Raw genomic sequence first — 18,463 nt, 5'->3', positions numbered from 1 at the left:
AACATTATAGGAATCATCAAGATCTTCATGGCTTCAACAATCACATCAGTGCAAAGTTTAGCTCGAAACCTAGACTTCTCTGATGAGCTCCTGACCTTTTTCAAACTCCAGCATAACTCTGCCTTCAGTCTATTGTAAGGAGACTAATTTGCAGTTCCTGTAATTATTCAGGCAAGCCCTCCACTGACCTGCCGGACATTTTTACCTAACAGATATTCTGATAATCTAAATAAACTCAAGATTTCCAAAGTTGAGCTCACCATATTCCCTCCCAAAGATCGCTCCTCTTTTGTGCATTTCCACCAACCATTTAATTCCTCAAATTCAGACATGAATTTATTCAACAAACATTAACTGAATGATTATAGGCTTGCTATTACAGAAAGTCCTAAGAATGCACAGCTTTTAAGAAAAGAGTCCCTGACCTTCGTTTTCTTCAATACAGTGAGCAGTATGTACAAAGTACAGAGAGAATCTCAACACGGAGAGTCTTGAAACTCTCTGAAATTTAAAAAAGGATTTCGGAAAAGAGGCAATAATACGTGGGTTTAGCAATATGAGTATGACAACAATTAGAACAGGGAAGGTAAGGCAAATGAGCTTAGAGAACAGTGTACTACAGAAAGGCTTGGAGGTTCTTTTTTTGTTTGTTTTTTTGTTTTGTTTTTTTTCTTAGGCTTGGAGGTTCTTATGGCTGGAATGTGTGTGAGACTAGGGAGGGAGAAGAGTGGCTGGAGAAATAGATAAAGACAAGTCAACAGTGGGCCTTGTGAGTCATGCAAATATGTCTGGATTATCGATAAGCAAGAGTGGTCTTTCTCTTTTTTTTTTTTTTTTAAAGATTTTATTTATTCATGAGACAGAGAGAGAGAAAGAGAGAGAAAAAAGAGAGAGAGAGGCAGAGACACAGGCAGAGGGAGAAGCAGGCTCCATGCAGGTAGCCTGACGTGGGACTCGATCCCGGGTCTCCAGGATCAGGCCCTGGGCTGAAGGTGGTGCTAGACCACTGAGCCACCCGGGCTGCCCCAGTGAGAGTGGTCTTTTTTTTTTTTTTTTTTTTTTTTTTAAGATTTTATTTATTTATTCACGACAGACACAGAGAGAAAGAGAGAGGCAGAGACACAGGCAGAGGGAGAAGCAGGCTCCATGCAGGGAGCCCAACGCGGGACTCGATCCTGGGTCTCCAGGATCACACCCCAGGCCAAAGGCACCGCCAAACCGATGGGCCACTGGGGCTGCCCAAGAAAGTGGTCTTAAGTAAGAAAGTAACATATCCAGATTTAAATTCTTTAAAAATCATCTGTGATGATGGCAATGTCAAAAGTAGATTGGCGGATGGCAAAGAGTCTAGCACTTCAACAAAATTCCTCAAATTCAGGAACAATTACATGCTAGCCATCATGCTAAGTGATGAAGACAGAACTGTGAAACAGATAATCCCAGTTCTCAACAAGCTTTGGCTTAAAAGTGGCACCATTAAAAAAAAAAAAGCGGCACCATTTTAGAAATTATCCAGGTGAAAGCTACTGAGGCCTAACTGAAGGAAAAAATAATGTCAACAGTTAACGGTCATCATTGATCAAGCACTTCATGTCTGGCTCTGTTTTAACCATTTTGCCCATATCAACTAATCTTCAAACAATCATCTGAGCTTTCTATTGCTGTTTTCTTTTTTAGACTCATGAGCAAACAAGCAAAAGCAGCTTAAATTAAATGACTTCCTGTTGTCATACAACTAATAACAGAGCTGGGATTCAAATTCAGGCAGTCTGCTTTCAAAATCCATGCTTTTAGCCTCTATTTTCTAGCCCCTGGACTAGTCATACCAAGCCAATAGATAGTCATACCAAGACAAAAACAACAGGAGAAAGACAGTGGAATCAGATGATAGAGTAGCAGTATCTGATTCATCTTTATTCCTTTATGGCTTTTAGCACAATTCCTTTCATGAAAGTTAACAAATATATTGAATAAAAAAGGAAAAGGCTGACCAATTTTTTTCTGTCTTGGTTCACTTAACCTTGTTTAGTAATATTCATATTCAAATACTTGGTCTTAGTTATCAAATGTTCTTCTATATAAACATTTGAGTTTATATTAAATGAATCAGAGAATTAAATTATGGTGGGTTTCTTGAAATTTTATTTTGAAATTAATTACTTACAGACACTGGTTAGGGAAACCAAACACAAACTTAAAAGATATATATATACACACACACACACTATATATAATAATATTTACATAGGATAAATACATATTAAACACATACATATATTAATATTACACCTCACCCAATTCCACCCAAATCAGGAGACAGAATAGCACAACTCAAACTCAGAGGATGCTTGGATGAACAAATTGTTTGAAGAGCAGACCAAATGGTAGCATCTAATTTTAGCTGTATTTTTAGAATCTGTAAGCTATCCTTGCATAGTTTTGACGACTAGGGAATGAACTGCAAGGTTATCTGAAAGATGAAATCAGCACTACTTGTTTTTCCCATTACTTCAAAACAAAGATCTAGAAAAGAAATGGTTATTGTGTACTAAGGAAAAATAAACTTACGAATTAGAATTAGTTGTTTCTCTGTTTAGAATCATCTAGAGATCAGTAAACAAAATTTCCTTTATTTCATACCTGAATTTTCAAGATGCCAACCACTTGAGTGGTTGAAGGAGTGATTGTAAACTTCCACTCTGACCTCCAACGACCATTCCTTAAAAATAAAAACAGCAGCTGTAAATAAGGTAGGGAAAATAATTTGAATAAATTTTAAGTTCTACATTTAAATTTAATGCTACAAGTATGAGACTGTGGAGAATGGATGCTGGATATTCACTTTTTAATCACTGAAATATTTAAAAGAATCAAAGCGTTAAGTTCAGTTATGAGCTACATTTAATCTTCATCCATATATGGTAAGAAAAGACATAGAATGGATGCAACTAAAGAATTCTAAAGCTAAGGCTTAAAACACAGTTCAAAACTAAATTATATAAGCTACTTTTGGAGAAAAGTTTTAAGCTACTTCTTCACAACTGACATACTGATGCTTTAAGAATTCTTAATTCTTAATTCTTTAATTAAGAATAAACTGGAGGTGCCTGGGTGGCTCAATAGGTTAAGCATTTGTCTTCAGCTCAGGTCATGATCCTAGAGTTCTGGGATTGAGTCCTGTATCGGGCTCCCTGTTCCTCGGGGAGCCTGCTTCTCCCTCTCCCCGCCACCCCCCCTGCGTGTGTGTGCTCGCTCTCTATCAAATAAATAAATAAAATTTTTTGAGAAGAATAAACTGAATAGGTGAAAAAAGAGTGGGAGATACAGGCTTCCAGTTATGGAATCAATAAGGGGATAAAAGGATAAAAGGAATACAGTTAAAAGTACTGTAATAATGTCATGTGGTAATAGATAACAGCTATACTTGTGGGAGAGCACAGCATAACTACAAATTAGGGAATCATATTGTACACATGAAACTAATGTAACATTGTGGGTCAAGTATACTTTGATTTAAAAAAAAGAAAAAACTGAACAAATATTTAGATTATCAGGGGCTTTGATAAATACAGTGAATGCAGTCTGACATCTACTGAATGATATAAAGTACCAAATAATTTTAAAAAGAGTGGTTAGTAATACATTTTAAAGGTTTTGATATCTGGAAAGAGAAAGGCTTTTTACAAGGAGTTTTAAGTGTCAGATTTTTTTTTTCTCTAACAGTTTTAGGATTAAATTTCCACATAAAAGGCACTTCCTTCTCTCACTTCTCAAAATGACTTTTTTTTTTTTTAAGATTTTATTTATTTATTCATGAGACAGAGAGAGAGAGAGAGAGAGAGAGAGAGAGGCAGAGACCCAGGCAGAGGGAGAAGCAGGCTCCATGCAGGGAGCCTGACATGGGAATCGATCCGTGGTCTCCAGGATCACGCCCTGGGCCAAAGGCAGCGCTAAACGGCTGCGGGGCTGCCCTCAAAATGACTTTTGGAATACAAATTAACATATATGCATGGTAGGAAATTGTGACATTAAAAACAAGCAACCAGTATGCTGTTACTCATTTTTGTCTCCCAGATAACGAATTTTATCCTTTAATGCTGTAATCACAAATGTGTATTTATTCAACAAACATTTATTAAACCTCCAATACTGCTAAACATCAAGAAACAGTAGAGACCAGGAAGAGAATGTCCTAGTGAAATCCTTTTTTAAAAGATTTCATTTATTTATTTATTTATTTATTCATTCATTCATTCGAGACAGAGAGAGAGAGAGAGAGAGAGGCAGAGACACAGGCAGAGGGAGAAGGAGGCTCCATGCAGGGTGCCCGAAATGGGACTCGATCCCGGGACTCCAGGATCACACCCTGGGCCAGAGGCAGGAGCTAAACCGCTGAGCCACCCAGGGATCCCCTAGTGAAATCTATTAAATGTCTATGACTAATATCTTTTGATTTTTATTCTATCTATATTTTAGGTTAACTAAAGTATATTTCTTAGTAGCAAAATATTTAGATTTTACTGAGATTAGTGTGATATGTGATGTCTAGCACTTTGTCATTTAGAATTTATCTTTTCTAAAAAATGGAAGTCACTTTTTAAACTTCCATGATATAATGTTCATTGTGGTAATACAGGAGAAAAATTCAGATATATGAAGCAAATTATTGAGAACTCAAGAACAAACATCTTCATTTTACATAAGCTAAAGCTCAAATAAGTTCTAGTTTTGAAAACTGATTAGTAAATTCACTATAGCATCTCCAATATATATTAAAGTAAAATTTAGTAACAAGAGTTTTCCTTTAGTTCAATCTCAACAAGATTGATTTTTATGATGCATATCTTGGCACAAATTGTATAAGGTAATAGTGATTTGGTTAAGATTTATTTCTTTACAATATTGGTAGGTTACTGCTATATGTTTTTATGCCTAAAATGGAGAAACTATACTTATAAGTCCATAAAAGTAACTCTGTACACCAGAATTTTTAGGGAACCGAAGCCTGTTATTAAGGCGTATGTTTACATACGGAATTGATTTTCCTTCAGTGATAATGGATCTGCATTCCTCCAAATGTTCTTGGTTAACCTTGTAACCTTGCATTTACTTCTAGGATGGTTAAATAGTGAAGCAATCTGGGGCCATGAACCAAATTAGTCCACCGGGGTTACTGATACCTCTTACTTTACCCTCAAGAGCACAACCAACCAACCTGGCTAACAAGTCAAATATTATGGCTATACTTATTCTGATGATCTTAGCATGTATTAACAAAAAAGGAAGATAAAGGTAAAGATTTCATTCAATTCTGATTTATAAAGTCTTGTAGAGCCTCAAAATTTTATAAAGATGTCTCGGAAATCATCTTGTCTAAAAATAGAAAGGCTCAACAACTTGTCAAAGGTCCAAAAAAAATAGGGAAAGTCAGTGCTTTGGGTGACTGGACTTTTTTTTTTTTTAAAGATTTTATTTATTCCCGAGAGACATACAGAGAGAGAGAGAGAGAGAGAGAGCAAGAGAGAGAGAGGCAGAGACATAGGCAGAGGGAGAAGCACGCTCCACACAGGGAGCCTGATGTGGGACTCAATCCCAGGTCTCCAGGATCACGCCCTGGGCTGAAGGCGGTGCTAAACCACTGAGCCACCTGGGCTACCTACTGACTGGACTTTTATAAGGAATAATCAACGAATTTGATTAAAAAATTATAATTTAATTAAAATGAAATTATGATTGTAATCTGCCTCACTGTATAAAACATGCCATGTACATTGGCAACCAAGCACAAAGCAATCAACATGAAAACATCTACTTCAGAAGCCCCAAAGCTTACCAGAAAAATCATCGTTCTTTCCTTCATAATACCTCTGTCCTCCTCTCCCATATAAGTCTCATTCAGGAACAATCTCTTCTCAGAATCAGCATATAGGCCTGCCAACTGGTCTGCTCGCAGGCACAAATGTTCCCTTAGGATGCTGCTTGCAAGTCTCTAAAAACACTCGATGCAATCCCACGCTCTTATTTGCTGAGTGTCAATGGATTTACCACTACCTTTGTTTATTTTTCGAAAGATTTTATGTATGTAGGTATGTATGTATTTGAGAGAGAGGAGGAGCAGAGGGAGAGGGACAAGTAGACTCTGTGCTGAACACAGAGCCCAATGTGGTGCTCAATCCCACAACCCTGAGATCACGACCTGAGCCAAAATCAAGAGTCAGATGATCAACTGAGCCACCCAGGAGCCCCTTACTGCTACCTTTAAATAATTATGCTGATTGTGGAGCAAATATCTTGCTCATGTCAAAAGGCTAAAGTTTTATGTTTAGGTTGCATTTAGTTAATTATACACAAAGGTATATTGGGTCCAACCAATAAAGCAAGGGCTACAAAGGATATGAATGTCAAAATTCCCCAGAAGCACAAAATTTTAACTTACCAAAAGTTTTTTGCTTGGAACTGATGGCTCTCTATGCATGCAATAATGGTTTGCTGTCCATCTATTTTTTTACCATATACCTTTAATGGCAAAGAAAATAAAAAGGGTGAATTCAGGACCATAGAATATTCAACTTTAAACATCTGTAAAAAAAATTGTATGGCACTTTGGTAGGAACATATAAAAGAAAAATGAGACAGTTTATTTTAAACACATAGATACTAATCTGGTTGTTTCCACACAAACAAAAACTGGACCCACATTGTGATTATCATCTTTGTTTCCTTCACAATTTTAGGGGCTGTCATTTCTTTAGTCATTTTACAAAGTGCTGGGACAGAGGTGAGAAAATTAATTTACTTATAACTGAGAAAGGTCATTAAGAGAATGCCTGTGCTGGTATGATGATGTTATTTCATCTCTTGTTTACTGCTTTATAAGTGATAGATCATTTGTATCTTTCAATCCTCCAAATCCAACAAATAAGGACTCTCTAATACAACCTATTTATTCTTGAGTTATTCTTCCAAAATAATCCTAATCAACAAGGTTATAATTCAAAGAATTTGTAAAGTACTTGAGTTTATGCTGCAATTTTTCCTCAAATAATTACTGAGAGCTAGATACTTAAGGAGATTATATGAAATTTTGTCCTAACCAGAAAACTGAGAGTGAAATGGGATGCTAACAGTAATATTATGTTGGGACAGCAACTAAAAACTAGCATATACGGTAACCGCGGTTCTAGAGGTAGGCAGACAGAGGTCAGATCCAGAAGGCTGTGAAAGCCATGTTCAGAAGCCTGGACTCTATCCTAAACGTAATGGAAAAATCTTTGAATGATTTCCAGCATGGGACTTTCATGATGTGATCGGTTATTTCAAAAGATCACTGTGGCTATGGAGAAGATCACAGAAACACAAACAAACTGGAGGATGGAGGTAGGGCTGAAAAGCCTGCGTGGGTACAATCTTATGAAAAAAAGGAAAAGAAAAGCACTCCAAATTTCTACCATATTTCATCCTGCAAATATAAAAATAGATTAAACCTATGAAAGAATCACATTAAAAAAGAGACTTGGTTATTATAAAACTGACAAGGACAGGATTCCACTTCCAAATAATTTAATTTGCTCTAAGATCTTGTAACTTAATGAAAGGAAGCTTTTTTTTTTTAAGATTTATTCATTCATTCATTCATGAGAGACACAGAGAGAGACAGACACACAGGCAGAGGGAGAAGCAGGCTTCATGCAGGGAGCCCGACGTGGGACTCGATCCTGGGACTCCAGGATCATGCCATGGGCTGAAGGCAGGCGCTAAACCACTGAGCCACCCAGGCGTCCCTTGATCTAAGCTTACTGAGATGAGTTATGGACATGAGAATAAAGAATCTTATATTATTATGCTGTAATCAATATATGACAACTCCTACTTGGATTTAATTCAAGGTACAACCATTTTCCCATTTTGTGCAATCATAATATATTTATTATTTAGAGTTTTTTGAAAAAAAAAAACATTCTTAGAAATAAAAGAAAAAAGAAAAAAAATGGTGAGTTAAAAAATGTCAGTTTTGTAAATTACAGCTTTCAAGAAATCATAAAAACAGTCATATTTACATAAGACAAAAGAAAAATATGCATATTGATGACTTACAGTGCAGACCCCATTTGGATAATGTTCTTTTACATAGGCTCGCAGAGCAGTTTCTACTGAAGTTCTCCATGATTCAACTGCATTTTCTGCTTCATATGGTCTTGGATCAGTTGCTTCCTTTCTTAAGTGATCAAATTTGAAACAGATTCTGTTTTTGGGATCCAAAAACTTTCCATTTCCTAAGTCGCCATGTTCTGTTATCAATACCTTCAATGATGTGATGAATTTTGGAAAAAAAAAAAGTATTTAAAATAGCATTTAAGTACTGACATATATTAATATACATTCATTTAAATTTTGCCCTTAACATTGTAAAATAATTCTACTCTAAGAAATTGTCTTAACTATATGGCACAACTATAATAATTCAAATGAGGCTATTGTTACTTAGCTTAGATCAGTGGATCTAATTTTCTCCCACTATAACTTCTGGCTACCTGATGAAAAGAATGCATCTTCTAATATGTGGCTGGAGTTTTTTTGTTGTTTTGTTTTATTTTTTTTTATTTATTTTTTATTTTTTATTTTATTATTTTTTTTATGATAGTTACAGAGAGAGAGGGAGGCAGAGACACAGACAGAGGGAGAAGCAGGCTCCATGCACCGGGAGCCCGACGTGGGATTCGATCCCGGGTCTCCGGGATCACGCCCTGGGCCAAAGGCAGGCGCCAAACCGCTGCGCCACCCAGGGATCCCTGTTGTTTTGTTTTAAAACTATAAACAGTTTACTATTTCTGTTACCAGTTTCCAGTTCTCAAAACTAAGGAACTGGTAACAACTTTCAATGAGAATGGCTACAAGAATAGCTTTAATCCAAAGACAATACTCTTCAGTGTGTCCTATATTGTTCCTAGGCCCATAAGAATAGCTTTAATCCAAAGACAATACTCTTCAGTGTGTCCTATATTGTTCCTAGGCCCATACTTTCCATTTACTGTGAAGTGTCTGCTTGTTTCTATAATCTATTCACTGACAGTTGTCTTCAACTGACTTCCAAAGTTTTAAACAGGTAACTTACTTATTTATGTACATTTAAGTTGTACATGCATAAACTTGATACTTTGCGCTTTATTTTAAAATTTCCCTCTTGTTCTTCCCTTGCAACTCTCCCAATCTTTCACTCCTTACCTATGTTAGGACTTCCTCATCCCTCTGATAAAATCATGTACACACAGCATATAGCCTTCTAAATTTTTTTCAGCCATATAATCCCACACAGATAAATAAAAACTTATCTGTGTATACATACACACACATTCAGGGTTTTGGGGGTCACTTGTACAAGAATGGAATGAACATGCACACGCACACATATTTTTCTGCATCTGTTTTTTTTCAATATCAACACCTTATAGAAATCCTTCAAAGTCAGCTGGTAAACCTCTCATCATTCTTTCTAATGGCTGTATAATGTCCCATAATGTGGATATAACTTAATTTATTCTGCCATTCTGCTACTGATGGACCTCTCTTTTATTTCCAGGCTGTTTTCTTTTTTGGGGGGATGAACGGGTACCTTAAAAATGTAAAAAATAAGTACTTTTGTACATATATTTTAACATGCTAATGTTTTTATTTCCATTAGATGCTTCCATTTTTCTTAAATATATTCCCAGTAGTGGGAACAGTAGATAAAGGGTCTGTTTTTAATTTTTAATACATTTCCAAAAGATGGCTATGACAATCCACATTTTTATGAACAGTGTATAAGATATGCTTCCCTTCATATTACAATCAATAGGCATATGATTCTTTTTTTCAATCTGATGGGTATAAAATATCTCATTACTTTAATTACATTTCTCTGACTACTGACTGATCTAAATATTGCTTTGTGTGTGGGCCATTTGCTCTTCTGTGAGCAAATATTCTTTAATATTTTTCATCTGAGATTTTTTGTTTTCATATTAATTTATAAGTATTTTGTTTAAGGTATCTTTTTCATTTTATGGTTAACTATTATGTAGCAAAATGTCCATCTTTTCTCTTACAGTTTCTGGGTTTCCAGGCTTATTTAAGATAGTCTTCCCTGTTCTAATATTGTCTCATGTAGACTCTTTCCTCTTAAACTTTTAGTCGTTTTACAAATTTTAATCCTCCTAAAATTTATTTCTGTATATTGTATGAGATAGAGGTTCAATTTAATCTTAACAGAAACCAGTTATGCCAATCTTTTATTATTTGTGTATCTAAATTATAATCTTGTCACACATAAAAATTTACATATATTTTGGGACTAAATTCTGGTTCTATATGCTGCAGCACAGATATATTTGTGTACTTTATACAATAACATCCTGATTTGACTTTAAATTGGTTGTAAAGCATCTTCTAGCTATCTAGTTAAGGAATTCTTTCTTACTCATTCTTTTTGTTCTTACATTTTTTTTTCAAGCAGGAATTTTTTTGCATAAACTTCATGAACATTCTTAAAAATATATTTTATTTATTTATTCATGAGAAACAGAGAGAGAGAGAGGCAGAGACACAGGCAGAGCAAGAAGCAGGCTCCATGCAAGGAGCCCGACATGGGACTCAATCCCACCCTGGACTGAAGGTGGTGCTAAACTGCTGAGCCACCCAGACTGCCCAAACTTCATGAACGTTTTGACCAATTAAGAAAACTATCAGGATTCTAATCAAATTGCATTAAATTCATATTTTAATTTTTTAATAATTTAACTTCCTATTTTCAGAATGGAATGTGGTATTGCCTTTCCATTGTTCATATCCTGTTTTATGTTTTAAGAAGACAATCACCTTCTCTTCACAATCCTTTGCCTTTCTTGTTCAGGTAATTCCTAGGTTAATGCAGAGTTTAACCAATTAAAATGGAATTCCTACCCCTCCAACCATTTCCAGCGTAAAGTACTTATTTGGTGCAATGGAGGACATCTAATGAGTTTTGTATACTTACCTTAAATTCAGCCATCTCACAAAATTGTTTTAAGTCTACTAGTTTCTTTTGGTTAGCATTCTTATATAAATGCTGTTACCAAGAGTTTTCTTTTCTAAAGCTTTAAAAGTTCTCATTCTCTTGTCTTATTTGCTATACCTCCATTATGTTAGATAATAATAAGAGGACAAACCTGGCAAATTTTCTATTTTAACTATAATTATTTTAGTGTTTGTTTGTAGTCTATGATATTTACTGTGACTTTACTGTGATTTACAGTCTACTTAAGAGGTCTTCCTTCTTCTATCCCTAGGTTACTTAGGAATTTTGTAATGAGGACTAGCTGCTTGATTACACTATTGATGCATGATAATGTTTTCTCTTTGTTGGTTAATAGATAAGATCAATATATTGCCTTACATGGAACCACTCATGCATTCCTATAATAAAATCTATTTAGTCTCGATTTGTCATTCTTTTGATAAATTCCAGAATTCCATCTGTTAATATCTAAAGTTTTTAAGTCTATGGTCATAAGTGAGATTACAGTTTGCTTTTTGTTTTATCTTTATTAGGTTTAAGTACTAATATTATGCCAGGTTCATAAATGAGTTTGGGAGTTATCCAACATTTAAAAAAATACATTCCCTGAACCCAGCAAATATTCTTTTAGGAATGTATTTTAAGAAAATAATGGTCAATACTGTGCTCAGAGGTACAAAGATTTACAATACAGCTTTGTTTACAATTAAAGACAAAAAAAATCTCCCAAAAAAAATAAATTTAAGAGATTAATAAAATGAAACACTATATAGCTTTATACGTGTAGGTGTGTGTATACATACACACAGCATGTCTATATATGTAAACTTGTTTTCTCTGCAGTTACGAGTCATCTGTCTAGGCTCTCTTTTCCCCCTGTAAATACAAGACTACATATTATATAATGAATAATGCCAAATGCAAGCTTTGACATAACTGGTCATTAAGAATTGTTAAAATTCTTTCATGTTCTACCTACCAGTTCCTTCTTCATATTGTTTTATGAAAGTTGTGCTTCGCACAATCACTGTTTGATTATTAGTATCTCTAAACCAGAAAAAACAAAAACAAAAACAAAAACCAAACTAATGATCTTTGGTGGCTTTTCTTAACTTAGCAATTCTAACTTTCACTTTGGAAAGAAAAGATTTAATAATTACTAAATGCTAAGTTACTCACATGAAGAACTGTAGAATTCCAGAGCAACCAAAATATGATATAAATCTTACTAATATATATTCTAGATTTTGGATTAATATAGGATTGATTTTTTTTCCTATAAAAAACAAGAAAGTAGATTTAAAGCAATTATTTTCTAAACTCTTAAAAGAGTTACATTTGAATACTTCTAAAAGGGACTTTCTGCTAACAGTATTATTGGTCTCCACAAAAAACCCCCAAATTTTCAATTATTTTGTCCATAAGTGGCTATCTTTAAAATGAACACTTTATCTTTAAACATACCACCTCATAGTTCTTGCAGAATATATTAACCATTATAAATGCAACACAGAAAAGTCAGATCCCGTGTTTATATGAAACATACCTGATCTTCATAACCTTCAATTTTTACTGGAGTAAACTGGTCCAAGTTATACTGTGCAAATGCACTATAAAAGAGAAAGGCCAATTATTTAAAGTTACAAAACTCAACACTCTTAAAGTAGTACGAACAATTCACTTGTCAATAAATCTCCTGCACTACACATGGCAAGTTAAATATTACGACTCTCCATTACAGATCTCTTATTAACTATAAATATTATATAGATATGGCTATTTTTTAAACTGATGAATGATATGCAGCCTTCAATGTTTAGCAAAAGAAAATTAAAACAGTAAATATAGTTTGTCTTTTCACTCAATACCTTGAAAGTAAAAGGTTAGCCATCTAACAAGATACGTATCTAATTATTCAAGTATGTATTTAGCATACAACACACCAGGAATCAGAGTAGTTATTATGAGAGATACAAGAGCAATCCGACAGATCCTATGATCAGAGGACTTACAGTTGGGTAGGAGAGATAACAGATAAGCACAATCATAACACAAAGTAGAAAGTATTGTAAGACAATGAGCAATAAAGAAAGCATCAAGGAAAATATACATTTTTAAAAATTATATTCCACTAAGGCAAGGCTATATGCAAAGATATATGTAAGAAGAGTTTTAGAGGTGACTTCATTAGAAATTTGACACTAAGAAATGGCCTTGAAATAATGAGTAGGCAAAAACTAGAGGGATGGGAAGAAAAGAATATTTCAATTAGAGGGACCAGGATAAACTAAACACATGGGAAGACAGGTTAGATCCACATCATAGCACCAAGCTCAATGCCCGACACATAGCACGTGCTCAATTGTATTTACTAAATTAAAGTGAAAAGCCCTGACTGATAGAATTATTATTTCATTTGGGAGGCAAAACAGAATCACTGAAGCTTTCTGAGAAAGAAGAACCTAAGTACCTTTAAAGAAGATTAATTTGGCTGCAGTGTGTATGACAAGTGGACAGTGGAGCAACTAGAGCCACAAAAAAAGCAGTTAGGTGGTTATTAGGCAAATGTCCATGTTAGAACTGCTGAAGAGTCTGAACTAAGAAATGGTGACAAAATGGATTCAACAATAAATCCTCTCTCTACTTTCATATAAGTATAATATATGGTAATATAAGGTAATACTACATTACCTAATTATGTAATACACTTATAGGAAAGATTCTCATAGTACAGAAAATTACCTGAAAAATATGTAAGGACCATATTATATTTTTATTAAATCTAAAACCTGGGTATTTTTTTCTCCACTTAACAGAAAAGATATTGAGTATTTTAAAATTTAGAAATACATCTGTCAACCTAATCTACTTGGAAGATTTTCTGGATAGCAAGACATCCACTGAATTTTCAGGTTATTAGCTACTGAGTATCCTCTACAAAGGAATGTTCGGATAAGCAAAGCCATTACTGATAAATTAACAGCAGACTAACAAATGTAAAAAGTACTTTGAGATTAAAAATAAAAATAGTATTCTAGATCGAGAAAGTAGGATTCATTTTCCAGTCAAAGATATATGTAAATAATAAATGTAGATAGTAATTTGGTCCTAGGCCTTTTACTACCCAGAATATCAAACCTCATCGATCTATCACTTGGGAATGAGGGAAGAACAGGAAATCTGAAAAGTGACAATGAGTATGAAAATAGGTAAAATGTTATCTTAAATGCTCAAAGCACGTTAAATAGGTGATAGTTACATGGTACAATGGAAAAGATACTAACCTAGCAGTGAGAATATAAAATACCTAGGTTTTGTCCAAACCCCATTATCAGCTAGCATGTGGCCCACTTACCTTATCTATAAAAAGAGGGCTTTGGATTAGCTGACTTCTAAAGTCCCTTCAGTTCAGAAATTTACTCTATCCACCTACTCATCATCTACTCACCCATCCCCCCACCCATGCAAATATCTAGGTGTTCAGCCCTCTCACTAGACACAATGAAAACAGTGATTTCTCTGCCCTATACAGTTCTATGGCCCAATCATCCTCTTCTAAATACCTGCTCCTGTATTTAGATTTTTACACTCATTACTATTAGTCATGCAACAGTCACAGACTCTACTTTTCACCAGGTGTCTCCCTCAGTTTAGCCATATTATTTCCCTATTTACTATTCAAACCCTGTTCATCATTTAAATTCAGCTCAAAACCACTTCTAAATAGAAATTAAGAATTTCTCCCTTTGGGCTCCAAAGGCTTTTGATATGTCTGTATTATAATAATACTTTATTTCATTTGGCCTGATACCGAACATATCTAACTCCCCACTAGAAAATCCCTAAGAGACTTATTTTATCATCACAGTGAGGTCTGGCAATCACATGTCAGTTGAATAAAAGGCTCTTTCTGGGTATTTAGAAGACTTGAGAATACCGACTCTTTAGTATGTCTACTCTTACATACTATGAAACATATCTAATTTGTGCCTTTATATCCCATTAAAACCACTCTTAAGGGGCACCTGGGTGGCTGGCTCAGTGGTTGAGCGTCTCCTTTTGGTTCTGGTCGTGATCCCCAGGTACTGGGATTGAGTCCTGCATTACGCTCCCTGTAGGGAGTCTGCTTCTATCTCTGCCTATGTCTCTGCCTCTCTTTCTGTGTCTTTCATGAATAAATAATGAAAAAATCTTTAAAAAAATAATAAAATAAAACCACTCTTAAGAATAATACCCATGTTTTTTCCCCCTTATAGAAAGATAGGAAGAGGGGGACAATAAGATTTAAAAAGCTAAAGGACAGGGAAAAACAGAAAGAAACAAAGAAAGAATTACATATATGTAAGAAAGAGAAGTACCTGTACAAAAGAAATTCAATATCCAAGATGACAACTTAAGAAATGAGACTATGGCAATGTACTTACTCTGGTGAAACTGCCACTAGGACACATTCTAAATGTTTTCAACACACTTTGCAAACTAGCGTTATGGGGTTTTGGACAGCCTCGATTATAGGCAATGAATCTTCTTAGAGGGTGAAACCAGATTTGGAGATATTTTAAAAGTAATTCAGAACCAAGTCTAGTGAACAGTGAGTATGATACTATTTTTGCCTGAAAATTATTTCATGGAGAGGATACTGTGAACCAGAGTAATATAGTTCTAAAGTCAATCACAGATACCCTCAGATGTTTACAAAATGAATTCAAATGAATAGTTTTGAGAAATTTGGAAAGAATACTACTAAAGTCAACAAAAAAATTAATATTTTCTCTAAGTGTTCATCTGGTTAGCAATCACTTACTGATAGTATAACTACATGCAAGACAGTTTGAACTTTCTACTTAAGATTTTGGTGGGGGTTTTTTGGTATCATACAATAAACATCTTGTTTTATCATTACCTACTGATTTCTTCAGACTCATTTCCTTAGAATATCAGAGTTTCAGGCATTTTAATGTATATACCTCCTGAAATGTGGACAATTGTCCCCATAAAGTGTTTTATAATAAAAGAGAAATGTGCTCACATTCTGATTCTTTTTTACAACAAATCCAATTTATTTAATTTAAATGTAAAAACCATCATCAGATAAGTACTTCTTTGGACAAATAAAATTTCAATACTTTCATCATTTTTGAGTCAATTATATGGCTATTTCATACCATTAAATAATTATGAATATTTCTTTGACCTTCATTAAACTTTATTTTGAGGAAAAGTTCTTATTCTTTCAACAAGTCAAGTTTCTCATTTTCTTGAGTAAAAACAAAATACCCCCTCCCCCAAAAGCACTAATTCTTGCATCTACATGAAGCAATCCATACATTTATTTACCACAGAGAACTCGGAGGAAAAGTACTCTGAAAGCACTGGTGTTAGAAGTTATAAATGCTCTACATCTTCTTTACTTCTGTAAGATTTTCTCAACATGCCATATGCTATTATAAGGAAAATTAATTTTACTTGAATATACAAATAATTTTTTAAAATTTACTCATGAGAGACACATGATGAGAGAGAGAGAGAGAGAGAGAGAGAGAGAGAGAGAGAGAGAGAGAGAAGCAGAGGCATAGGCAGAAGGAGAAGCAGGCTCCTTGCAGGGAGCCTGACATAGGACTGGATCCCAGATCCTGGAATCACGCCCTGAGCCAAAGGTAGATGCTCAACCGGAGCCACCCAGGTGTCCCAAATACACAAATAATGCAAATAAAGTTTAAAGAACTTAGGAATAAGTAGCCATTCACTTAGAAGCTTATCATTAAAGTCAAAGATATAAATTGATTTCTATACAGCACTTTAATAATTAACAGGAGTGGAAGCACCCCAAATGTCCACTGACAGATGAATAAACAAAATGTGATACATATATACTCAGTATTAAAAAGGAATAAAAAAATAAAAAAAAATAAAAAAAAATAAAAAAATAAAAAGGAATAAAATTCGGACACATGCCACAACATGAATGAACACAAAAGACACTATGCTTAGTAGAATAAACCAGTCACAAAATGACAAATAACGTATGATTCCACTTCTATGCAACACCTAGTGAGGTCAAATTCATAGAGACAAAAAACAGAATGGTAGTTGCCAGGGGCAGAGGGAAGGGGAGAATGAGAAATTATTGCTTAATGGATATGGAGTTTTAGTTTGGGAAAATAAAAAAAGTTCTGGAGATGGATGGTGGTGATAGTTACACAATGTGAATGACTTAATGCCAAAGACGTGTATTCTTAAAATGGTTAAATTTTATATTAAGTACATTTTCTCCCAATAAAAATAATAGGGTGAAACAGATAAAGAGGATTAAGAATACACTTATTGTGATGAGCACTGAGTAATGTATAAATCGCTGAATCACTACATTGTACACCTGAAATTAATATAATACTATATGTTAATTATATTGGAATTAAAAAACAAAGAGATCTATAAATAAAAGTTGCTATTAAAAGATAACAGGAATTTAAATCAGAAGCAAAATGAGATATGCCTAGAGGTCTGTTGAACCTCTAACTTCATTAGGGTTAACTATAAAGGACAGATATGATAAAGCCTTTAAACATTATAAAAACAGAATAAGAACAAATTTCCCCCGGTTCAAGAATTCATATATTTGGTAGAATATTAGGGTGAGAAAAGGTGCCCAGACAGATACTAAACACTCTTTGCAAGGTACCTAAAAATCTCCAATGAGTAATGGAACTGGTTAGCCTAACATAGGAGTCCCCACCTTACTTTTGGAGGTGGGAATAGAGAATTAATTATTTCTCCAAAATCCTAAGACAGTTGTGGCAAGTCCTGATTGTGGTCACTGGTCCAAAGACGTACGAGGACTGCCTATTTTTTTGGATCACTCACAAATCCAGTAAATATTTATTTATTTAATATATGTCAGATATTGTATTAGGTATTGATGAATGAATAAAATGAACTCCTAATCCTAAAAAATCTATTAGGGTCAAACACAGAACAAAAAGTAAAACCTGCATTAAAAAGCAATCACAATTTCAAAAATCAAAGTTTCCAGATAATTTTATCCAACCCTGCAATGCCAAAATCTCGTGCTGAGTTTATAAGCCACTGCCAAATACTCAATAGATAATTTCAGGTTATAATTGTGTCCCTATGTCCCTCTGTGATCAAAAGTATTTCTCTTTTGAGTGATTACACACATATAATGCACATATATATTTAAACCTCAACAAAAATATTTCTCCTCTATGTACATACATATGATATACATATATATTTAAAGTTGATGTGTGAATATCTATTTCAGGGATTATTGCTTAAAAAACACCTTTAAAACATTTTTTTCTCATTATGTCACTTAGTTAATATAATATGTAATACTTACTGAGCTGCTCCTTCCCTGAGAAGATTATCATTATTAAGCAGTAACCGAACATCTGCAAAATAAGTATT

At 34.3% G+C, this 18,463-nt stretch overlaps 1 protein-coding gene across 1 annotated transcript in view; it reads right to left on the bottom strand.

The window, feature by feature from the left end:
• The window catches only part of CAPZA2 (capping actin protein of muscle Z-line subunit alpha 2), a 61,156-nt gene that overhangs the window by 6,777 nt on the left and 35,916 nt on the right, over nucleotides 1-18,463 (bottom strand). Inside the window, exons 3-7 of the mRNA NM_001012995.2 lie at nucleotides 18,396-18,447; nucleotides 12,579-12,642; nucleotides 8,095-8,301; nucleotides 6,437-6,516; nucleotides 2,641-2,719 (exon numbers count right to left, since the gene is read on the bottom strand). Coding sequence (NP_001013013.1) covers nucleotides 2,641-2,719; nucleotides 6,437-6,516; nucleotides 8,095-8,301; nucleotides 12,579-12,642; nucleotides 18,396-18,447 — 482 coding nt within the window. The remainder of the gene's footprint in view (nucleotides 1-2,640; nucleotides 2,720-6,436; nucleotides 6,517-8,094; nucleotides 8,302-12,578; nucleotides 12,643-18,395; nucleotides 18,448-18,463) is intronic.

This window comes from Canis lupus, chromosome 14 (assembly GCF_011100685.1).
Source record: "Canis lupus familiaris isolate Mischka breed German Shepherd chromosome 14, alternate assembly UU_Cfam_GSD_1.0, whole genome shotgun sequence".
Taxonomy (NCBI): domain Eukaryota; kingdom Metazoa; phylum Chordata; class Mammalia; order Carnivora; family Canidae; genus Canis; species Canis lupus.
The sequence above is the reverse complement of the archived record's forward strand: the minus strand, read 5'-3'. Positions and strand labels throughout refer to the sequence as shown.